Source organism: Felis catus, chromosome A2, assembly GCF_018350175.1.
Source record: "Felis catus isolate Fca126 chromosome A2, F.catus_Fca126_mat1.0, whole genome shotgun sequence".
NCBI classification, from domain to species: Eukaryota; Metazoa; Chordata; class Mammalia; order Carnivora; family Felidae; genus Felis; species Felis catus.
In genome coordinates this window covers 3,308,809-3,328,105 of record NC_058369.1, presented here as the reverse complement: position 1 = coordinate 3,328,105, position 19,297 = coordinate 3,308,809, and the positions used below count along the sequence as shown (strand labels likewise).

The 19,297-nt window shown below is 58.7% G+C and overlaps 1 protein-coding gene and 1 long non-coding RNA gene across 3 annotated transcripts; both read left to right on the top strand.

Moving 5' to 3' along the window:
• The first annotated feature begins 252 nt into the window (after window positions 1-252).
• Window positions 253-2,458, top strand: LOC109493751. The gene is made up of 2 exons (XR_002148101.3): window positions 253-555; window positions 1,873-2,458. It is a non-coding gene; the product is annotated as an uncharacterized LOC109493751 (long non-coding RNA).
• A 5,620-nt stretch (window positions 2,459-8,078) lies between these two features.
• Window positions 8,079-18,085, top strand: UBXN6 (UBX domain protein 6). 2 transcript variants are annotated; one of them, XM_045044025.1, is made up of 11 exons: window positions 8,113-8,235; window positions 9,625-9,807; window positions 10,726-10,889; window positions 11,215-11,279; window positions 12,564-12,692; window positions 15,418-15,515; window positions 16,042-16,117; window positions 16,687-16,771; window positions 16,897-17,247; window positions 17,459-17,607; window positions 17,935-18,085. In XM_045044025.1, exons 2-11 carry the CDS (start codon window positions 9,803-9,805, stop codon window positions 18,061-18,063), a joined length of 1,251 nt encoding a protein of 416 aa, XP_044899960.1. In that variant the 5' UTR covers window positions 8,113-8,235; window positions 9,625-9,802; the 3' UTR covers window positions 18,064-18,085. The 2 variants fall into 2 exon arrangements, with proteins under 2 accessions (XP_023099799.2, XP_044899960.1); XM_023244031.2 differs by lacking the exon at window positions 9,625-9,807 and having other exon boundaries at window positions 8,079-8,235.
• Window positions 18,086-19,297: the final 1,212 nt, after the last annotated feature.

Genomic DNA, 19,297 nt, shown 5'->3' with positions numbered 1-19,297 from the left:
GGAGGCGAAGCCGGGGGCGGGAGCGGGGCGCCTAGGGGGCGGGGGCGGGCGCCTGGGCAGAGAGCCGGCGCCTGCTTATTGGACTGCGGGCTTCCGGAAGTCCCGCCCTCCGGTCGTCACGGGCGGGAGACGCCGTCGCTCAGAACCACGTGCGGGGATAGAGGAGCATGAGGACCAATGAGAAGAGGGGTTGGAGCAGAGCAAGTTAACGGGATTGGGTAACGGGCAGAGCCAAGAGGCGTGACCCAGAGGCCTAATGGGAGCGGGGCGGAGGTTATGGGAGGTGAAAGGGGAAAGGTGGGAGGAGGGAAACGGGGGCTTTCAGGGAGTGGTGAGGCGGCCAGCCAAGCTTCTTCAGGGCGGGGCTTAGGGCAGAGGGGCGGGCCATAGGCCGCCACGGAAGGAGGGCTTTAAAAGTAGGAGGCAGGCCATTGGCTACCACCGAAAGGAGGCCTAATCAGTGCAAGGGGCGGGGCCCTGAAAGCCGCCCGCTCCACGAGCCGGGGCTGAACGGAGGGCCGCAGGCCATTGGCTATCACTCGAAAGGGCCTCAAGGTAAGGAGCAGTCATTGGCTACCACAGGGGGCGGGGCTAAAGCAGCTGTTCGCCATTGGATATGGTGATACGAGAGGTTCAACTCAAAATAGGGACGCGCCGTTGCCTGCCCGAGGGGCGGGGCTTGGGAGGGGCGGGACTTGAGGTGTTCTTTGGAGTAACAGCCACAGAGCGCACAGAGCAGGAACTTCTTCCCTCCCGGGAATGTCTTGAGCCGAGCCGCAAGATACCCGTTATGCATATTCATTTTAGAAAGCTGTTGCGCACTGCGTGGCCAAATTTCTTAAACTCTGTGCCTTAGTCTACCGACCTATAAAATGGGACTCATAAGGGTGCCTATCTTAGAGGGGCGTAAAAGTGAAAATTAGGGTGATTTCATCACCCCTAAAGCGCTGTGAAGTGTGCCTGGCAATCAGAAATACTGGGAGTACTAGAAGTTGTTAGCCACTTAATTTCTTTGTAATTAAGACCCTTTGTAGGAACTCAAAAGAGCCAGAGAGCTTAAGAAAATGCTGAGTAGTGGGGGAGGGAACAGGGAGGGTTTTTTGCAGGATGTGGTCTAACTGGAGACTGGCAGGATGAATAGAAATTGGTCAATACGGCGAAGTGGATACTGAGAGGGCGCTTAAGGCAGAGCTGATAGCAAGTGCAAACGCCTAAGCTAAAGATGATGGAGTGAATGAATGGGACAGGCACGTAAGGCTCTAGGGGTCTACTGAGGACCTATCGTAGTGCCTTGTGGACATTTGTGAGAAGTTTAGCTTTTACTTTAGCTTCAGGTTCTTAAGTTTTTATTTTTTTAACGTTTTATTTATATTTGAGAGAGAGCACGAGTGGGGAAAGGGGCAGAGAGAGATGGAGACATAATCAGAAGCAGGCTCCATCCAGGCTCCTAGCTGTCAGCACAGAGCCGGACGCGGGGCTTGAACTCACGAACCGTGAGATCATGACCTGAGCTGAAGTCGGATGCTTAACCACCTGAGCCACCCAGGCACCCCAAGTTTTTATTTATTTATTTTGAGAGAGACAGTGTGAGCAGGGAAGGGGCAGAGGGAGAGAGAGAGAGAGAGAAGGAGAGAGAATCCCACGCAGGCTCCACACTGTCAGCACAGAGCTGGATGCGGACTCCCAGCTAATCATGACCTGAGCAGAAACCAAGAGCCAGACTCCCAACCGACTGAGCCACCCAGGCACCCCTACGTTAGCTTCTTGGGAAAACATTGGACAGATTTGATCGCAGGGTACAAACATCATTCTTTAGTCTCAAGATACTTCCTTATACGTGTGAAATAGATCTCAAAAATACTTTTCTTTTAGAGTTCAACAGACTTAACCACATGACCTGCCAGTTCCATCTCGAAGTGTCTACCCAAGAGAAATGAAGATACACTCCACATAAAAACTTGCACGCCAGTAGACGCCACAACATGATTCTCAACGGCCAAAAAGCGCAAACACCCAAGTCTCTATCAACAGGTGAATGGATAAACCAGACGTGCTCTATCCTTACAACAAAACACTATTCAGTAATGAAAGAATCATTGACCCACTACAACCTGAATGAGCCTCAAAAACACTATACTCAGTGAAATGAGCCAGACAAAAAGTCACATATTCTCTGATTCCAACGTCATATGCCATTTGATGGAATGTCCAAAATGCCATTTTGATGGAAAAAAAGGCAATTCTTCCAAGACACAAAGCAGTTGCCTTGAGCAAGTGGTAGAAATCCAGAGTGAAAGTTATAATTCCACAAAAAGGGCCATGAGGTTTCTTTTTGGGGTGATGGATAGGTTCTAAACTTGGATTGTGGTGATGGGTCTTACTACTTTGCAAATATACAGTGAAATTCGTTGAATTGTATCCTTAAAGATAAAATTCAGAATGCCCAGTTAAATCTCAATCGTCGATACACGGCAAATGCTTTTTCACCATAAGTATGTTCTCTTTGTCTCATGCGATATTTGTGATATCTCTAAACTAGAAAATGATTTTGTTACGCATCCTACAATGTGGATGAACCTTGAACACATCATGCTCAATGAAACAAGCCAGACACAGATGACAAATTCTGTAGGATCCCACTCATAGGAGGTCCCCAGAGGAGTCCCATTCTACTACAGAGTAGATGGTGGGAGCCAGGGCTGGGGCAGGGGCTGGGGCAGTCACTGTTTCACGGGGACAGAGTCTCAGTTTGGGGACACGAGAAAGTCTGGAAGACGGATGGTGAGGGTGGTTGCACAACAGCGTGAATGTGCTTGATCTCACTGAGCTGTGCACTTAAAATGGGGAAAATTATAAATTTTATGTTATATATATATATATTTTTACCACAGTAAGAAAAATAATGGTAAATATTATCAAATAAAAGTATCTGACTCCTAGTTCTTTAAAATGGTTAAACTTGGGGCGCCTGGGTGGCTCAGTCGGTTGAGCGGCCGACTTCGGCTCAGGTCATGATCTCACGGTCCGTGAGTTCGAGCCCCGCGTCGGGCTCTGTGCTGACCGCTCAGAGCCTGGAGCCTGTTTCAGATTCTGTGTCTCCCTCTCTCTCTGACCCTCCCCCGTTCATGCTGTGTCTCTCTCTGTCTCAAAAATAAATAAACGTTAAATAAAATAAAATAAAATAAAATGGTTAAACTTAAAAAAAAAATAAAAAAAAAAGGGGGCGCCTGGGTGGCGCAGTCGGTTAAGCGTCCGACTTCAGCCAGGTCACGATCTCGCGGTCCGTGAGTTCGAGCCCCGCGTCAGGCTCTGGGCTGATGGCTCAGAGCCTGGAGCCTGTTTCTGATTCTGTGTCTCCCTCTCTCTCTGCCCCTCCCCTGTTCATGCTCTGTCTCTCTCTGTCCCCCCAAAAATAAATAAACGTTGAAAAAAAAATTTTAAATGGTTAAACTTGTCGTTTAACATTACATAGATAACGTTAACGTGTTTTTATCAGAAATCCAGATACGATGGGGTGTCCTGTATTTTGTAACTGCTAAGTCACAAAAGGGACAAATGCGGAAGTCAAACAAGGAATGAGGAAGACGTTGCAGAGGGGCCTGAATTAGGTACCGCTGGAGAGACTGAAGCCCAGAGAGGAGCACGATTTGCCTGACGTCATACCTCAAGTCCAAGGACTCAGATGCCACTTCTGTGGGGCCCTGCCTCCAAAGCCCTCCTGATCCGGTGCCCGCCTTTCCCCCAGACCTTGAACCAGCGCAGAAAACCAGACTTCCTGCCCAGAATTCATTGAGCTACACCGAGCGGCTGGGGAATGATCAGGCTCTGATGAGAGCTGGGGCCGGGGTTCTCCCAGAAGGTGGGGGAGGGCCCCCCAACGTGGCGGGCAGAGGCAGGAGAGGAAAACGGCCCCTCTAATCAGCAGGTGGCCTGAGCACCTACTGTGTGCTACAGACTTGGCCTCCAGTTTACCAGGGGACTGTCATTAGGAAATATTTACCGCACACTTAGCCAAGTACAATAATAAGTCACATTTAGGGGCGCCGGGCTGGCTCAGTCGGTGGAGCGTGGGATGCTTGATCTCGGGGTCACGGATTCAAGCTCCACGTTGGGTGTAGAGATTACTTAACAATAAAATCTTGGGGCGCCTGGGTGGCTCAGTCGGTTGAGCATCGACTTCGACTCAGGTCATGATCTCACGGTTTGTGAGTTCGAGCCCCGCGTTGGGCTCTCTGCTGTCAGCCCAGAGCCTGCTTCAGATCCTCTGTCCCCCCTCTCTCTCTCTCTGCCCCTCCCCTGCTTGTGCACTTTCTCTCAAAAATAAATAAATATTTAAAAAATGACAGGGGCGCCTGGGTGGCGCAGTCGGTTAAGCGTCCGACTTCAGCCAGGTCACGATCTCGCGGTCCGTGAGTTCGAGCCCCGCGTCGGGCTCTGGGCTGATGGCTCGGAGCCTGGAGCCTGTTTCCGATTCTGTGTCTCCCTCTCTCTCTGCCCCTCCCCCGTTTATGCTCTGTCTCTCTCTGTCCCAAAAATAAATAAACGTTGAAAAAAAAAATTTAAAAAAAAATGATAAAATCTGTTTTTTAAAAATCGGTAACGTTTATAGAGCAGCCAGTATGTTCCAGGCCACATTATTATTATTTTTTTTCAAGTAACCTCTACCCCCAATGTGGGGCTCAAACTCATGACCTTAAGTTAGAGAGTCACATGATCCACCAACTGAGCCAGCCAGGTGCCCCCAGGTCACCTTATGTAGTATGTTATTAACATTTCATTTCTAGATCAGTTATTTGTCATCCCTGCTTTCCAGATGGGGAAACTGAGGCAGAAGGGTAACACTGGGGTTTGCACGCCCCCCCCCCCCACCACAGAGTGTTGGATTCCACTTACCTAAGAACACTTCCCTGCCTGAGCTGTAATAGTAACATATTCATCTCTTACAGGATTTTTTTTTAAATGTTTACTTATTTATTTTTAAGTTTGTTTATTTAATTAAAAAATTTTTTTAACATTTATTTATCTTTTGAGAGACAGAGCATGAGCAGGGGAGGTGCAGAGAGAGGGAGACACAGAATCAGAAGCAGGCTCCAGGCTCCGGGCTGTCAGCACAGAGCCGGATGCGGGGCTTGAACTCACGAACCGTGAGATCATGACCGAAGCCAGTCAGCCGCTTAACTGACTGAGCCACGCAGGCACCCTAAATGTTTACTTATTTATTTTGAGAGGAGGCAGAGGGGCAGAGAGACAGGAAGAGAGAATCCCCAGCAGGCTCCGAGCTGTCAGCACAAAGCCCCACGCGGGCCTCGAACTCACAGACCGTGCGATCATGCCCTGAGCTGAAATCAAATTGGACGTCCAGCCAACTGAACCACCCAGGCACCTCATAACTTATTCATCTATTACAGGCTTGCTCAGTGCCAGGCAAGTTTCAGTCCTCCTAGACCAGCTTCCTGCACTCTCACGTGGGGGTGGGAGGTGGGGGTATGGGGGTGCAGAGTCACAGCCCCCTCAAGATCTATGCATCAGAATGTACATCTGAAGATGCTCTCCATGGACCCGGAGTGTGCATTACAATTGGAGAAGCACCTCAGTGAAGTGTCATTAGATCTGCTGGTCCTGGGTTCGAATCCTCCCTCTGAATGCTGTGGTGCTATGGACAAGTGTGTTTGGAACTTTGTAAACTCCTCTATAAATTGGGGAGAAACAGCAGGACTTATTTCTTTGGGTTATATGGCCTCGGGGTTGCTTTTGCTACCTATTTACGTAAGAAATTACCGCAAACTTACTGACTTAAAACAACGCAAATTTATTGCTACTATTTTGGAGGGAAAAGTCCAAGATGAGTCCCGCCGAGATACAATCCTTCTGTTGGCTGAATTGTACTACTTTTGGAGGTTCTGGGGGGGGGGGGAATCCATCTCCTTGCCTTTCCCAGCTTCTGGAAGCTTCCTGCGTTCCTGGGGTCAGGCCTCCTTCCTCCATCTGAAGACGTTTCTCCAAAGAAAACGTACAGATGGCCAACACGTACGTGAAAAGGTGATCAACTCATCGTTAGGAAAATGCAAACAAAACCCATAAACTGTCACCTGACACCTGTTAAAATGGCTACGATTTTTTATTTTTAAAATTTTTTTTTCAACATTTATTTATTTTTGGGACAGAGAGAGACAGAGCATGAACGGAGGAGGGGCAGAGAGAGAGGGAGACACAGAATCGGAAACAGGCTCCAGGCTCTGAGCCATCAGCCCAGAGCCCGACGCGGGGCTCGAACTCACAGACCGCGAGATCGTGACCTGGCTGAAGTCGGACGCTTAACCGACTGCGCCACCCAGGCACCCCATACGATTTTTTATTTTTATCGTTTGAGAGAGAGAGAGAGCTCAAGCCGGGGAGAGGGGCAGAGGGAATGAGATAATCTTAAGCGGGCTCCATGCCCAGCATGCACAGAGTCCCACAGGGGGGGCTCAGTCCTACAATCCTGTTGCAGCACGATTTACAATAGCCAAGATATGGAAACAACCCAAGTGGCCACAATGGATGAACGGATAAAGAAAACGTGGTACGGATATACAAGGGAATATTAGCCCCCCCCCCCCCAAAAAAAAACAACAACGAAATCTTGCCATTTGGGACAGCATAGATGGACAGCAAGGGCATCACGTGAAATAAGTCAGAGAAAAGCAAATACAGTATGATCTCTCTCGTATGTGGGATCTACACAAACAAAAGTACAAGCGAAAAGAGCCCCACCAAAGTCATAGACAAGGAGAACTGGCTGGTGCTTGCCAAAGGCAGGGGGGTGGGAGAAATGGATGAAAAGGGTCAAAAGATAAAACAAAGCCCAAATGGACCATAACTACCATGCCACTATCACTCCTATGAAAAGTCCAGAAGTGGGTGGGGCGCCTGGGTGGCTCAGTGGGTTAAGGGTCCAACTTCGGCTCAGGTCATGATCTCGTGGTTCTTGAGTTCGAGCCCCGCGTTGGGCTCAGTGCTGACAGCTCAGAGCCTGGAGCCTGCTTGAGATTCGGTATCTCCCTCTCTCTTTCTTTGCCTCTCCCACGCTGGGCTCTCCCTCTCAAAAATCAAATAAACGAAAAAAAAAGTCAACAACAGCCCCTTTCTATCATCTACTGCCCAGACACATTCACATTTCCCTGGTGGTCCGAAAAATGTCCCTTTCTTGCACCCGACCCCCTTAGTTGATGTTGCAAACTGTCCACTTTCTCTCTCCAGCACGTAACATCGTCCCCTCGGCCATAAACTTATCATGTTGTCTGTCTTCCCTCCCCAACCCCATGGAAAACATCACGAGGTCTGCGAGGTCAAGGATTTCCTTGTTTTCTTCCTTGCTGGTGCAGAGCCGACTCCCAAAAAACCAACAAAACGGAGTAGATCATCATAAAGCGCTCCATTTATTGAATGATTTCTAACGGCATCGTTACCCTTATAATCCTCCTCCGACGTGGACGTGGGTGCTGTTCTTATCCCCAGCGCGTAGGAAACCGAAGTTAAGGAAGGTTGGTTTGGGCTGCACCGGATTCTCCCCCTAAACACTGTGCAGGCCCTCAGGATGACGTCAGAGCTCCGTAACCCAGGCCCCTAGGGGATGCGCCACCGTGGGTCCCCAGGCCCCGGCTCAGGCGCCCCTTCCCACGTCCCCACCACGTGCGCCTGACCACCGGTGCCGGACGCGGTGCTGGCTCGTTACGGTCCTGCGCGGCCCTCGCCCTGCACTGCATGCGGGAGCCAGGGAAGGTTTTCGGTCAGGGGAAAGGTCAGGGCCAGCGCTGTCTCCGTGGGCTCTGCGGGCTTCTCCCGCCCTCTCCGGTCACCCCTCTGGGGAACGAGGTGCAGGGCGCGCGGGCACAGCCACCCGCTGGAAGCGAGCTCGTCGCCCCTGGCAACTGAGGCCCGACTAACCACCGAGACGCGGCCGACGGTGCAGAGCGGCCGCCGTGGGCCAGCGAGGCGCGGAGAGCTAGAGAGGCGCACCGGGCCGATTGTCACGTGGGCGCCCGAGCGAAGGTGGGACTTCCGGCAGCGAGGTATTTTCTTTCCGGTTGTTGGCTCCTGCCGGCCCCACCCCGACTGGGCCCTGCGCCCCCCCCGCCCCCCGCGGCCCCCTGCCGCCGGGCCCGCCGCCACCATGAAGAAATTCTTCCAGGAGATCAAGGCTGACATCAAGTTCAAGAGTGCGGGGCCTGGTCAGAAGCTCACGGAGTCCGTGGGGTGCGTGTCCGGCGCTGGGGCTTGAGATCCGGGGGGCAGGGGCGGGGAGGGGCGTCCGAGAGTGGGGAGAGACCTGTGGGGGCGGGGCACGGGGGGCGAGGGTGGGAGTAAGGGGGAGGGGTGGCCTCCGGGGGCGGGGCACGGGGGGCAAGGGTGGGAGTAAGGGGGAGGGGTGGCCTCCGGGGGCGGGGCACGGGGGGAGAGAGGCCCGAGGGGGAGGGGCTGGGGGCGGGGGCTAGGGGGGCGGGGTTGCAAGTAGATGGGGGTCAGCGGAGAAACCGTAGGAGTGTAGGCGGGCGGAGAAGGGGCCCCCAAGAGGCGTCATCCAGTTTTGGGGGGGGGGTCTCTGTGTACAGAGATTGGACACAGAGCCTGGAGAATCAAGTACAGCTGGGGCCGGGGAGAGGGGAGAGGCTTCGCGTCCATGGCCGTAGGGGTCTGGGCCCTGGCTCTGGAGCGCGAGGGAGGACTGGGTCAGAGAGTTTAAGGCCAGGGAGCCTGAGGCGGGGTTGGAAGAGGTCTCAGAGGATCGGGGGAGCGGGGGTTGAATTGGCTGAGGAAGGTCTGGGAGGGAAGAGAAGGGGAGTGGGTGGAGGTGAGCTGGAGGCATCTGTGACAGGGAGGAGATGGGGGCCTCGTGGGTGACGGTTGAAGCCCAAGGCAGGTCCTGAGAGAGACGTGGGAGGAGAGGGGAGAAGAGGGAGGTCCGGCAGGGCGCACATCCAGGCCTCTGTGGCTTGTCCGGGGAGGGCCTGGGGAAGAGAAGGACGCGGGGGCAAGACTGGAGACCCAGTGGGGGAGGTGTGTGACAGTGAGGGCTCTGGTGGGCCCGGGGTGGATTGAGCAAAGGAAGTGCAGAGGGGGTGGGGCCCCTGAGGAATAATGGAAGGGATTGTGAAGAGGTGGGGCCCGGAGTGGTAGGGGGGAGAGGCAGGGAGGCGCCAGGGAGGACAGGGTAGCAGGGGCCGGTGAGGGAGAGTGGGTGCGTGACATCAGTGCATCTGTCGCGGGGATGGGGGCTCCCGGGACTGGCCGAAGGAGGCCCACGAGGGCCTGGTTCATGAGTCAAGGAGGGAAGCCCGGTGGACAAGATCAGGTCCTGGGAGCCTGAGCGGGGAGAGGAGGGCAGCCTGGGAGAGGGCCGGACAAGGGGGTCCATTCGTTTGTTGAACAAGTAGTGGGGGTTGGCGCAGCAGCGGGGACTGAGCGTGGCGGAAAGACGCGGGGGCCGTGTGGGGCATGGCTGTGGGAGATGAGAACCCGGGAGGAGAGAAGAGGGGAGCAGTGTGGAGATCCAGACTTCTGTGACGCGCGTGGGGCAAGACGAGGCTCGGGGTGCGTGACAAGGGCTGTCACCGTGCGGCTCAGAGAAGGTTCCTGCTGTCTCAGGGCTCATCTTCTAGCGGGGAGAGATGGACAGCTCAACCAGGACACGGGTGGTGACAGAGCAGTCGGTACTCAGGGCCACGAAGAAAAATAAGCAGGGGCAGGAGATAGCAACAGCCGGGGGCCCTTAGGTGGTCTGGGAACACCTCTCCCAGAAGGAGACATTCGAGCTGAGCGCTGGATGAGGTGAGGGGCAGCCAGGTGGAAATTGCCTCCCCCCCCCCCGCCACACACACAGAGACCCTGAAGCCGCCCCAGCTGCCCCCAGACTTCTTTCCTCACCCCCGCCCCCCACCATCTGCAGACTGAACAGTTCGGCCAGAAAGTGCAAAGGCCCTGTGGTGGGAGCCACTTGGGCCTGTGGGAGCAGCAGTAGGAAACCAGTGTAGATAGGGAGGCGTGAAGGAGGGGAGCGGGCGGGTTGTGAAGGGCCTGCAGGCCCAAGGGGGCTTCAGGATTGTGTTGTGCGTGGGGCGGAAGGGCTTGGTGCAGAGGAGGGACGAGCTCCGGCTTAGGTTTTAGAACGGTCCCCGTGGCTGCCCAGCGGGGCCTCGAAGAGGGTGGGCGAGGCGTCTTGAAAACCGTGTTTTTGTAGAACTAAGTAATCACAGGGGGCTGGGGTGTGGCCACGTGGGGGGAGAGGAAACCCAGCCCCCGCCACGTGGCCTGGCACGTGGCCGGGCACACGGTCGGTGCTCCCTAAGTGAAGCCGTGCCACCTGGCTGTCGTAGGCTGGAAGGAAAGGGATCGAGGAGGGGAGGGACACCTTTGAGTCTCACCGGTTCCTGAAGGCGAAAGGTGCCTTCTCATGTGCATCCGTGGCGCCGGTGGGGGCGGGCCTCTGTCACCCCCCCCTCCCTCCCCCATTAGCTGCCATGACCCCAAGGCCCAGGCCGCTGCGGGACTCGCCCCAAGGGGTGGAACTGGAGGCGGAACTGCCATCTGTCTCCAGGGGCCTTTCTTTCTGTGTTAGAACCATCTCGTGGCTGTGGGTGGTCCCTGGGAGAGAGGGACGTTTCTGTCCGATGGGGCAGAAGTAGGAGAGGGACAGAGGCTCTTGCGCCTGACCCCGTGTCACCCCGCCTTCCCTCTGTCACTTCCCAGGGAGAGGGCCCCCAGAGGGAAACCCAACCAGCCCGTGCTCCAGCAGCCCTGCCAGGGACCCACCAACGAGGCCCAGATGGCAGCCGCGGCAGCCCTGGCCCGGCTCGAACAGAAGCAGCCCAGGGCCCGGGGCCCCACGTCGCAGGAGTCCATCCGGAACCAGGGTGAGCTGTGGCCGTCTTCCGGTGCGGCGTGGGGACGTGAAGCAAGGTCTCACGCAGAATCTCACTTGTGAGAGTGGGGGGTGCAGGGTGGAAGGCACCGGGGCGCTGGGGTCTGAGAGGCCGAGGAGGGGAGACGGGAGCGGAGACGGGGCCGTCGTCGGGCCATCAGGTGAAACCTAGGGGCGTGGAGAGGTGGCTCAGGCAGGGGGGCCTGACCGGGGAAAGGACTAGAACTTGACCCCCTTGGGGTCTGCGGGGGCAGGGGTGGAGTGTGCCTGGGGCCAGGGCAGGGCCCCCAACTGACCCGTCTCTGCCCTCTCCCCAGTGAGAAAGGAACTTCAAGCCGAAGCCACTGTCAGCGGGAGCCCAGAGGCCCCAGGGACCAACAAGGTAAGCACATCCACGGGGCAGCAGGACACCTGAGGGCCATCCTGGGGCAGGGAGCGGGTTCTCTCCCTCATTGGTCAAATCGGGGAGCCTCGGCAGAAATCGGTGAGCCTCGGGCAGTGAGCACGCGGGTGCCGGGGCAGATAGAGGTCACGTCTGGCCTTGGGCCAAAGGAAGCTTGTGAGGCACGCCAGAACAGTGGAGGCAGGTTGTGGTTGAAGGTGGTGTTGACTGGGACCTTCACACTCAGCTCCTGCCCTCTGCTGCTTGCCCGGGAGGTGGGAGGGCCCTTCAGAGACTGGTGTAATCAGGGAGGCCTTGCTGGGGGAGGTGGGCTTTGAAGGCGAACCTGGCAGAAAGGGTGTTCTGAGCAGCTTGACCTTTGAGGTCACACTGAGGGTTTTTTTTTGTTTTCAACGTTTCTTTATTTTTGAGAGAGAGAGAGAGAGAGAGAGAGAGGGAGCTTGAGCAGGGGAGGAGCAGAGAGCAGCAGAGACATAGAATCAGAAGCAGGTTTCAGGCTTTGCGCTGGCAGCACAGGGCCCGATGTGGGGCTCGAACTCACAAATTGTGAAATCATGACCTGAGCTGGAGCCAGAAGCTTAACCGACTGAGCCCCCCAGTCGCCCCTGTTGAGTGATTTTTTTTAAGTATTTTTTTTAATGTATGTTTATTAAAGACAGTTTTTTTTAACGTTTATTTATTTTTGAGAGGGAGACAGAGCGCAGGGGAGGGGCAGAGAGAAAGGGAGACAGAGAATCGGAAGCAGGCTCCAGGCTCCGAGCCGTCAGCACAGAGCCTGACGCGGGGCTCGAACCCACAAGGGTAAAATCGTGACCTGAGCCGAGGTCGGACGCTTAACAGACGGAGCCGCCCCAAGGTCTCACTGAGTTTTAAGGACCGAAGCGGCCCTAGACGACGCCTAGGAATTGAGGTCCAGAGGGAGGTCTGGACTCATCTGGGCCGCCGTGACTCCCGAGCCCTCCACCAAAGCCCCTTCCTCACGAGGGAAACGGGAACAGCCAGAGCCGTTGATGGAGCGTTTGCTCCGTGTCCGAAGCGGCTTCATGCTTTCTGTCCCTTTCTCGTTGGGGTGCGGCGGCCCCGCAGAGCCATTTACGGGGCAGAAGGGGCCCGGTCACTGGGCCAAGGTGTCCCACGGCTAAAGAAGCAAAGGGGGGAAGCGTCGGGACCGGGGCCATGCGGCTGCCGGGGCCATGCTGTCAGCGGCTCGGGCCGGCCTCTGTCCGCAGTCCGGGGTCAGCCGCCTTCGCCCCGTCCCCCCAGGTGCCTGAGCCCAGAGAGGAGGGCTCGACCCACCTGGCAGTGCCCGCCGTGTGCTTCACCTGCCCGCTCACGGGGGCCACGCTCAGGAAGGACCAGCGGGATGCGCACATCAGAGAGGCCATTCTCTCGGTGAGTGGCAGCCCCCCCGGGTCCCCCCTCCACCGCCCTCCCACCTAGAGGTCCTGGCGCCAGAGCCGGGAGAGCTGGGTGGCACGGACCCTCGGTGTCGTCTGCGCCTGCCTGTATCGGGTTTGTTTCCGTCTCTCTTCAAAGGCAGGATTTCCGTGGGGTCCGAAGCTCAGGATACAGATGGGTGGGTAGAGAAAAGCCCCCGCTCGCCCACCCTTCCCGGAGGCGGCCCCTGTAAGGCGTGCAGGTCCCCTTCCAGGGAGAGATCGACCGCAGATACACGCAAACTGCCGAACCCCCGTATCCCCCGCACCCGGGGCTCGGGTTTCCTGATCCGTTAGAACAGATCGTCGCAAAGCGGGCGGCCTCGTTTATTGTCTCACAGTCCCTGGAAGTCAGAAGGGTGACGTGGGTCTGGCTGCCCTGACTCAAGGCGACGGCCGGGCCGACTTCCTTCTGGGCGCTCTAGGGGGGCGCGCGCGTCCGGGCCTTTTCCTGCTTCCAGGCTTGTCTGTGTTCCGTGGCCGTGGCGCCTCGCTCAGGCTGTCCCCTCTCTTGTCTCTTGCCCGTAAAGGGACCTTGAGGTTGCCTTTGGCCCTCGGGGATCATCCAGGCTCCTGTCGCTATTTTAAGGCCCACTGATCAGCAGCCTTAATTCCGTGAGCCTCCCTAATGCCTTCCCACCGTGCAGCCGGCCGTTAACGGTTTTGCCCCGTTCGTGCTGTCGTCCCTTTCTGGCTTGTTCTGAACCATTTGGGAGAAAGTTCCGCGTTCTTGTTAGCCAGCTTCACCGTATGCCCTGCTCCGTAACCGTCCGACCGGCTCCTTGCCGATGAGCGTGTCAGAAGCTTCCCGTCTTTCCCTAGCGACAGCAGTCACGTGGTGGAAAGCCTTGGCTGTGGCTGCTCTGAGCTGCGGGCTCGGTGCGGGCGCGGAAGCGGGACGTGCGTGCGGGGTGTGGACGGCGGTGGCCGAGGAACCCGCGTAGGCGCCGTCCCGACTCACACTGCACCGGCAGCGTCGGGGAAAGCGCCCACGTCACCGGCCCCACACCGTCACTGTGGGCGCACAGACCCTTCGTCTTTTAGCGGAAGTGACAGTGGAGAATATCTCGGGATGGTTTCCGTGCGCGTTTCCCTCAGTGTGGCCCGGACTGGCCGTATTTTCCTGTGAGAATGCGCCCTTGGCCCGGTTTTGTGTCGTGTGGTTGGATTTTTTTCTTGATTTCTAGGCTTTTTTTTTTTTTTAATGTTTATTTATTTGAGAGAGAACGAGCACGAGCGTGCATGTGCGAGCAGGGGAGCAGCAGAAAGAGAGGGAGGGAGAGAATCCCAAGCAGGCTCCACACTGTCCGCGCAGAGTCCGACTCGGGGGCTCGATCTCGCCAACCGTGAGATCACGACCTGAGCCGAAATCGAGTTGGACGCTCAACCGACTGAGCCCCCCAGACACCCCGATTCACGGGCACCCTTCGCCCGTTAGGGAAGTTGGTCTTTTGCCTATAATACGCAGCGTGAGTATTTTCCCCTCGGTTTTCACTTTCCGCTTGTGCTCGTGGCCACCTTGCTGTGTAGAAATTTTTGATCTCGGGTTAAATGTGTCGGTCCTGTGACTTCTCGGCTTGGAAAGGCCTTCCCCACTTTGCTAGTGCTTTTCTGTTTTGCTTTTTGTTGTTGTTTTCTTAATTTTTTAAATGTTTATTTATTTTTGATAAAGACAGAGCACGAGCGGGGAAAGGGGCAGAGAGAGATGGAGACAGAATCCGAAGCAGGCTCCATCCAGGCTCCGAGCTGTCAGCACAGAGCCGGACGCGGGGCTCGAACCCACGAACCGTGGGATCATGACCTGAACCGAAGTCGGAGGCTCAACCGACTGAGCCCCCCGGGCGCCCTGCTTTCTGTTGTTTGTTTTAACGTTTGAAACTTTGATCTGACTAGAGGCGCCTTGGGTGGCTCAGTTGGTCGAGGGCCTGACTTTTGGTATCAGTTCAGGTCAGGACCTCGTGGTTTGTGGGTTCGAGACCCGCACTGAGCTCTGCACTGACAGTGTGGAGCCTGCTTGGGATTCTGTCTCTCTGTCTCCCTCCCTCTCTCTGCCCCAGCCCCACTCACACGGGCTCTCTCTCAAAATAAAAATTTGAAACCCCCCCTCTGATCTGACTAGAAGCTATTGCCCTGCGGACTATGAGGCATACGGACCACTCTTTGTTCCCTGACAGCTACCCAGGGTAGCCCCCCGCACGCACACCCCCTTTTTTACTGAAAACGCCTTTTTGGTCATGGCTGTGGCATATGTCTCTGTCACAAAGTGAATTCCCGTCTGGGTTTCCCTGGGGGTTTGTGATGGTCCCGAGGAGGCTGGGCCGGTCACACAAGCCTGGGAACTTCCCCTCCTGCTTTCTCCGTCTTTCTGTGTCCCTGCCCTCTTCCCTCCCACGGGCAGAGTTGTCAGATGGGTGGACCCCCGGAGGCATAAGCCGGGCTGTGACGCCCCCTCTTCCCTCGAGGCGAGGGCAGGGCTGAGGCTCAGGATGGGGCCACCGAAGGGCTTTCTCCTCCTTTCTTGGCTGGGAGCCTCCGGTTGAGTTTGCTTCAGTGGAATGTTCCTGGCCTGCTGTCACCTGTTGTCACCTGAGTAGAGAGGCCAGCTGCTGGGGGAGGGAGAGGTGCCTGCGGGCCTCCAACCCCCAGGTGAGCGCTTCTGGTGCGTCCCCTCCCTCCCCCAGCACTTCTCCACCGACCCCGTGGCTGCCTCCATCATGAAGATCCACACGTTCAACAGAGACCGGGACAGGGTGAAGCTGGGTGTGGACACCATCGCCAAGTGAGCGGCCGCAGCCCTCCCAGCTGAGTGTCCCCCGCCCCTGACACCCGGGCCTCCGCCACAGCCTGCCGGGGGTGCCCGGAAGGAGCTGGGCACTGGGGCCGCAGCCAGTCCCCACCCTGCACTCCCCCCCCCCCCCCAGGCCCTCTGGGCCTCAGTTGACCTGCCTGTAAAACGAAGCGGTTTACCAAATCGGGAGGTCCCGACCGCTGCTTTCCTCCGGGATCATTGTAGGAAGGTGGGAAGGGGGCAGGGGGGCAGGGGGGCAGGGTCCCACCCCCTCCCCTCGTCTGCTCCAACAGGTCTGGGGGGGGCAGGGAGCGCCAGGAAGTCCATGTCGCTCGTGAGCCCCGGCCCCCCGCCACGGGGCACCCACAGGCTTTAGTGGTCCGTTAGGCTGGCCCTGCCACAGCCCCCTGTGCGTTCGCTGGTGCCCTCGAGGGGAGGCAGGACCGGGGCGGGGGGGGGGGGGCGGCGACGGCCCCCTCTGGGCTCACTGTTCCCGCACGGCCGCGGGCCCCCCCAGGTACCTGGACAACATCTGCCTGCACCCCGAGGAAGAGAAGTACAGGAAGATCAAGCTGCAGAACCGCGTGTTTCAGGTGCACACGCGGCCCCGGCGTGGGGGCGGCGGCCAGACCAGGCAGCCGCAGGGGAGCGAGGGCCCCGGGCACACGGGGCGAGCGTCATGGTGTCTGGCCCGCTCTCCCCCTCGCCCCTGTCTGTTCTGACTTGAATTTGAATCAGCGGGGAGGAGGTCGGCGCTGGCGAGATTCCTCCCGCGAACACAGACTGCTGGTTTCTGTGGAGAAATCTCGGGGTCCCGCCACCCTGGCCCGTGTTACCTGCGCCACTGGCACGGCACCTGCTCTCTGTCTCCGGTGGCCCCTTCCCGCCCCCGGCTTCCCACGCAGCCACCGCCCCCACCCCTGGGCCCCTCCTGTTGTCCTGTGGCTTCTCGGCCTCCTTCCTCACCTGGTCGTGACCTCCTGGGGTCCCGTGCCCTCTGCGAGCAGCTGGGGGGCGCCCTGCAGCCCGTGTTGAGGCGAGCGCGTTCGTGCTCAGCCCTGCGGGCAGCTTCCGCGGCTTCGCCCCGTCAGGGCCTAGCGGCTGCTGCGAGGCCGGGCGGGGTGGCCGGCAGGGCCCTGGTGACCCCTGGCTCCACTCCCAGGAGCGAATTAACTGCCTGGAAGGGACCCACGAGTTTTTTGAGGCCGTCGGCTTCCAGAAGGCCCTGCTTCCGGTGCCCGATCAGGGTAAGGCAGGTGGAGCAGGGCGCCAGCTGTGCTGGGAGGAGGGGCGGGAGGGCCCCTCCGGGCGGCAGGGGTGGGGTGGGGTGGGGGGCTCTCCCTGCCGCAGCAGTGACCCGCGCCTGCCCCAGAGGGCCCCGAGGAGTTCTACGTGCTGAGCGAGGCCGCCCTGGCCCAGCCCCAGAGCCTGCGGAAGCACAAGGAGCAGCTGCTGGTCGCCGAGCCCGTGCGGGCCACGCTGGCCCGCCAGCGCCGCGTCTTCCAGCCCTCGCCCCTGGCCTCCCAGTTTGACCTGCCCGGGGACTTCTTCAACCTCACGGCGGAGGAGGTCAAGCGGGAACAGAGGCTCAGGTCCGAAGCCGTGGAGCGGCTGAGTGTGCTGCGGACCAAGGCCATGCGGGAGAGGGAGGAGCAGAGAGAGCGGCGCAGATACACGTACACGCTGCTGCGCGTCCGCTTCCCCGACGGCTGCCTGCTCCAGGGTGGGTGCGCCCGGGGGGCCGGGGCGGCGGGCGACGGGGCCCGGCTGGGTGCCGCGGGACGGGAGCCCAAGGCCTCCCCGGTCTGTGCTCATCCTAGGAGGAGGCGTCACAGTCCGTCCTCCCTCCCTCGGGAGCCGGGTGGGCGCGGGCTGGGGTGGGGGGCGGGGTGCTCCCCTGAACTCCGGCCCCACCGACTGTCCCGCCCACCCAGGCACCTTCTACGCCCGGGAGCGGGTGGCCGCGCTGTATGCCTTCGTCCGGGAGGCCTTGCAGAGCGACTGGCTGCCTTTCGAGCTGCTGGCCTCGGGCGGGCAGAGGTTGTCGGAGGAGGAGAGCCCGGCCTTCGACGAGTGCGGGCTGGTGAGCGAGGGGGCTGCCCGCGGGCGGGTCTCTGGATGTCCTGGAGGCACGAACGAACTCCAGCGCTGGGCGGCGGGCGGCCCAGGGGTCCGGGGAGGGGGCCGGGCTCTCGGGTTCAAGTCCCACCTTCCCGCCTACGTGCCGCCCTCTAGTCCCGGGCTCTCGCCGGGTCCCTGCTGCGGGACTGGGCTGATGGCGGGGACCGTGGATAGCAGCCGGAGCGAGCCGGAGGGAGCGGGGTCCCGGCTCTGACGGGGGAGGTCGAGCGGGAAGACGGGAGAGTCACGTCAAGGCCTGGGCGAGGCTGAGGCTTCTGGCCCACCGCAGGTGCCCTCCGCCCTCCTGACCTTCTCGTGGGACGCAGCCCTGCTGGAGGACCTCAGGGCCGCAGGGGCGGAACCGGACTCTTCTATCCTGAAACCTGAGCTCCTGTCGACCATCGAGAAGCTCTCGTGAAATAAAAGCAGGGTTGGCTTTACCCCACGTGGGTCTGTCTCATGCTCTCCTGCGGCCTCCACTGCTCCGCTCCCCCCCCCCACCCTTTCTCCCACCACCCAGGGTACCCTGCTTCTCCGGAACTGCTCGCCCTGGTCCACAGAGCCCTGCAGGCACGGGGCGCGGCGCTGGTCGGCTGCGACGGGGGCCTGGGACCGCCACTGGAGAGGGCTCTCAGGAGGCAGCTGCCGGGCTGTCCTTCCTTCCGCACTGGGTGTCAGCCGGCTACGGCCACTGTCACCTGATCGCAGAACTCCCGGCAGGAGAGTAGGCTTGTGGCACGTGCCTTGTCCCCACGTGCTGTGGTCCAGGTGGCTGCCGCTGGCCTTGACGTTGAGCCGCGGGGTGGCTGGGGAGGGCGACGGAAGAGGGAGACGCGGAGCCCGTCAGGACTCCGTCCTGTGATTACTGAATTACGAACCCAAGTAAACGGGACGTGTGTCTAGTCTCCTGGTGGTGAATCGGAGCTGGTGCCACACAGGGTAGGGGCAGTGGCTGCGGAGCTGCCCACAGAGGAGGCCCGGGCGTGGCTCCCAGGGGGGTGGGACCAGGTAGAAGGACACCTGCTGATGGCAGGCCTCCCAGGGACCCGGCATGAGGGGGCCAGGGTCCCTCGAAGGCTCTGTTTTACTGTGGTCCTGTGCTGGGCAGGACAGGGTCCCTGCAGATGGCCCGTTCTCAGTCCCAGTCCTTGTAATTGTCACTTTATAGAGAAGAGGGGCCGCGGGTGTGATTGATGGTCCCCAGATGGGGAGCGTCCTGGCTATCCTGGTGGGCCCAGCATCACCACAGGGGTCCTCACGTGGGAGGAGGTGAGAGACGCCAGGCTGCAGGTGTCAAAGAGGGAGGAGGGAAGAGGGGCCCTAGTCAACACCGGCACCTCTGGGAGCTGGAAGGTAGGGAAATGTTCCCCCTCCAGGATGTCCAGGAGGCACGGATTTTTAACCCGAGGCCCACGTGAGACTTTTCACTTCCCTGAACTGTAAAAACACGTTTGGTTTTAAGCCAAATTGGCAGTGATTTGTTACAGCAGCCACAGGAAATGAATAAACGGGGAGGCGCTGTCCCTGGTCACACCCCAAGGTGAGATGCCCGTAACCACTCACCTGCACCGTCCCCTCCTCTCCCCCCAGACCGGCCCAGCTCCAGCCCTTCCAAGACCCTCCCCGCCCCCACACAGAGGCCTGTGGCAGCC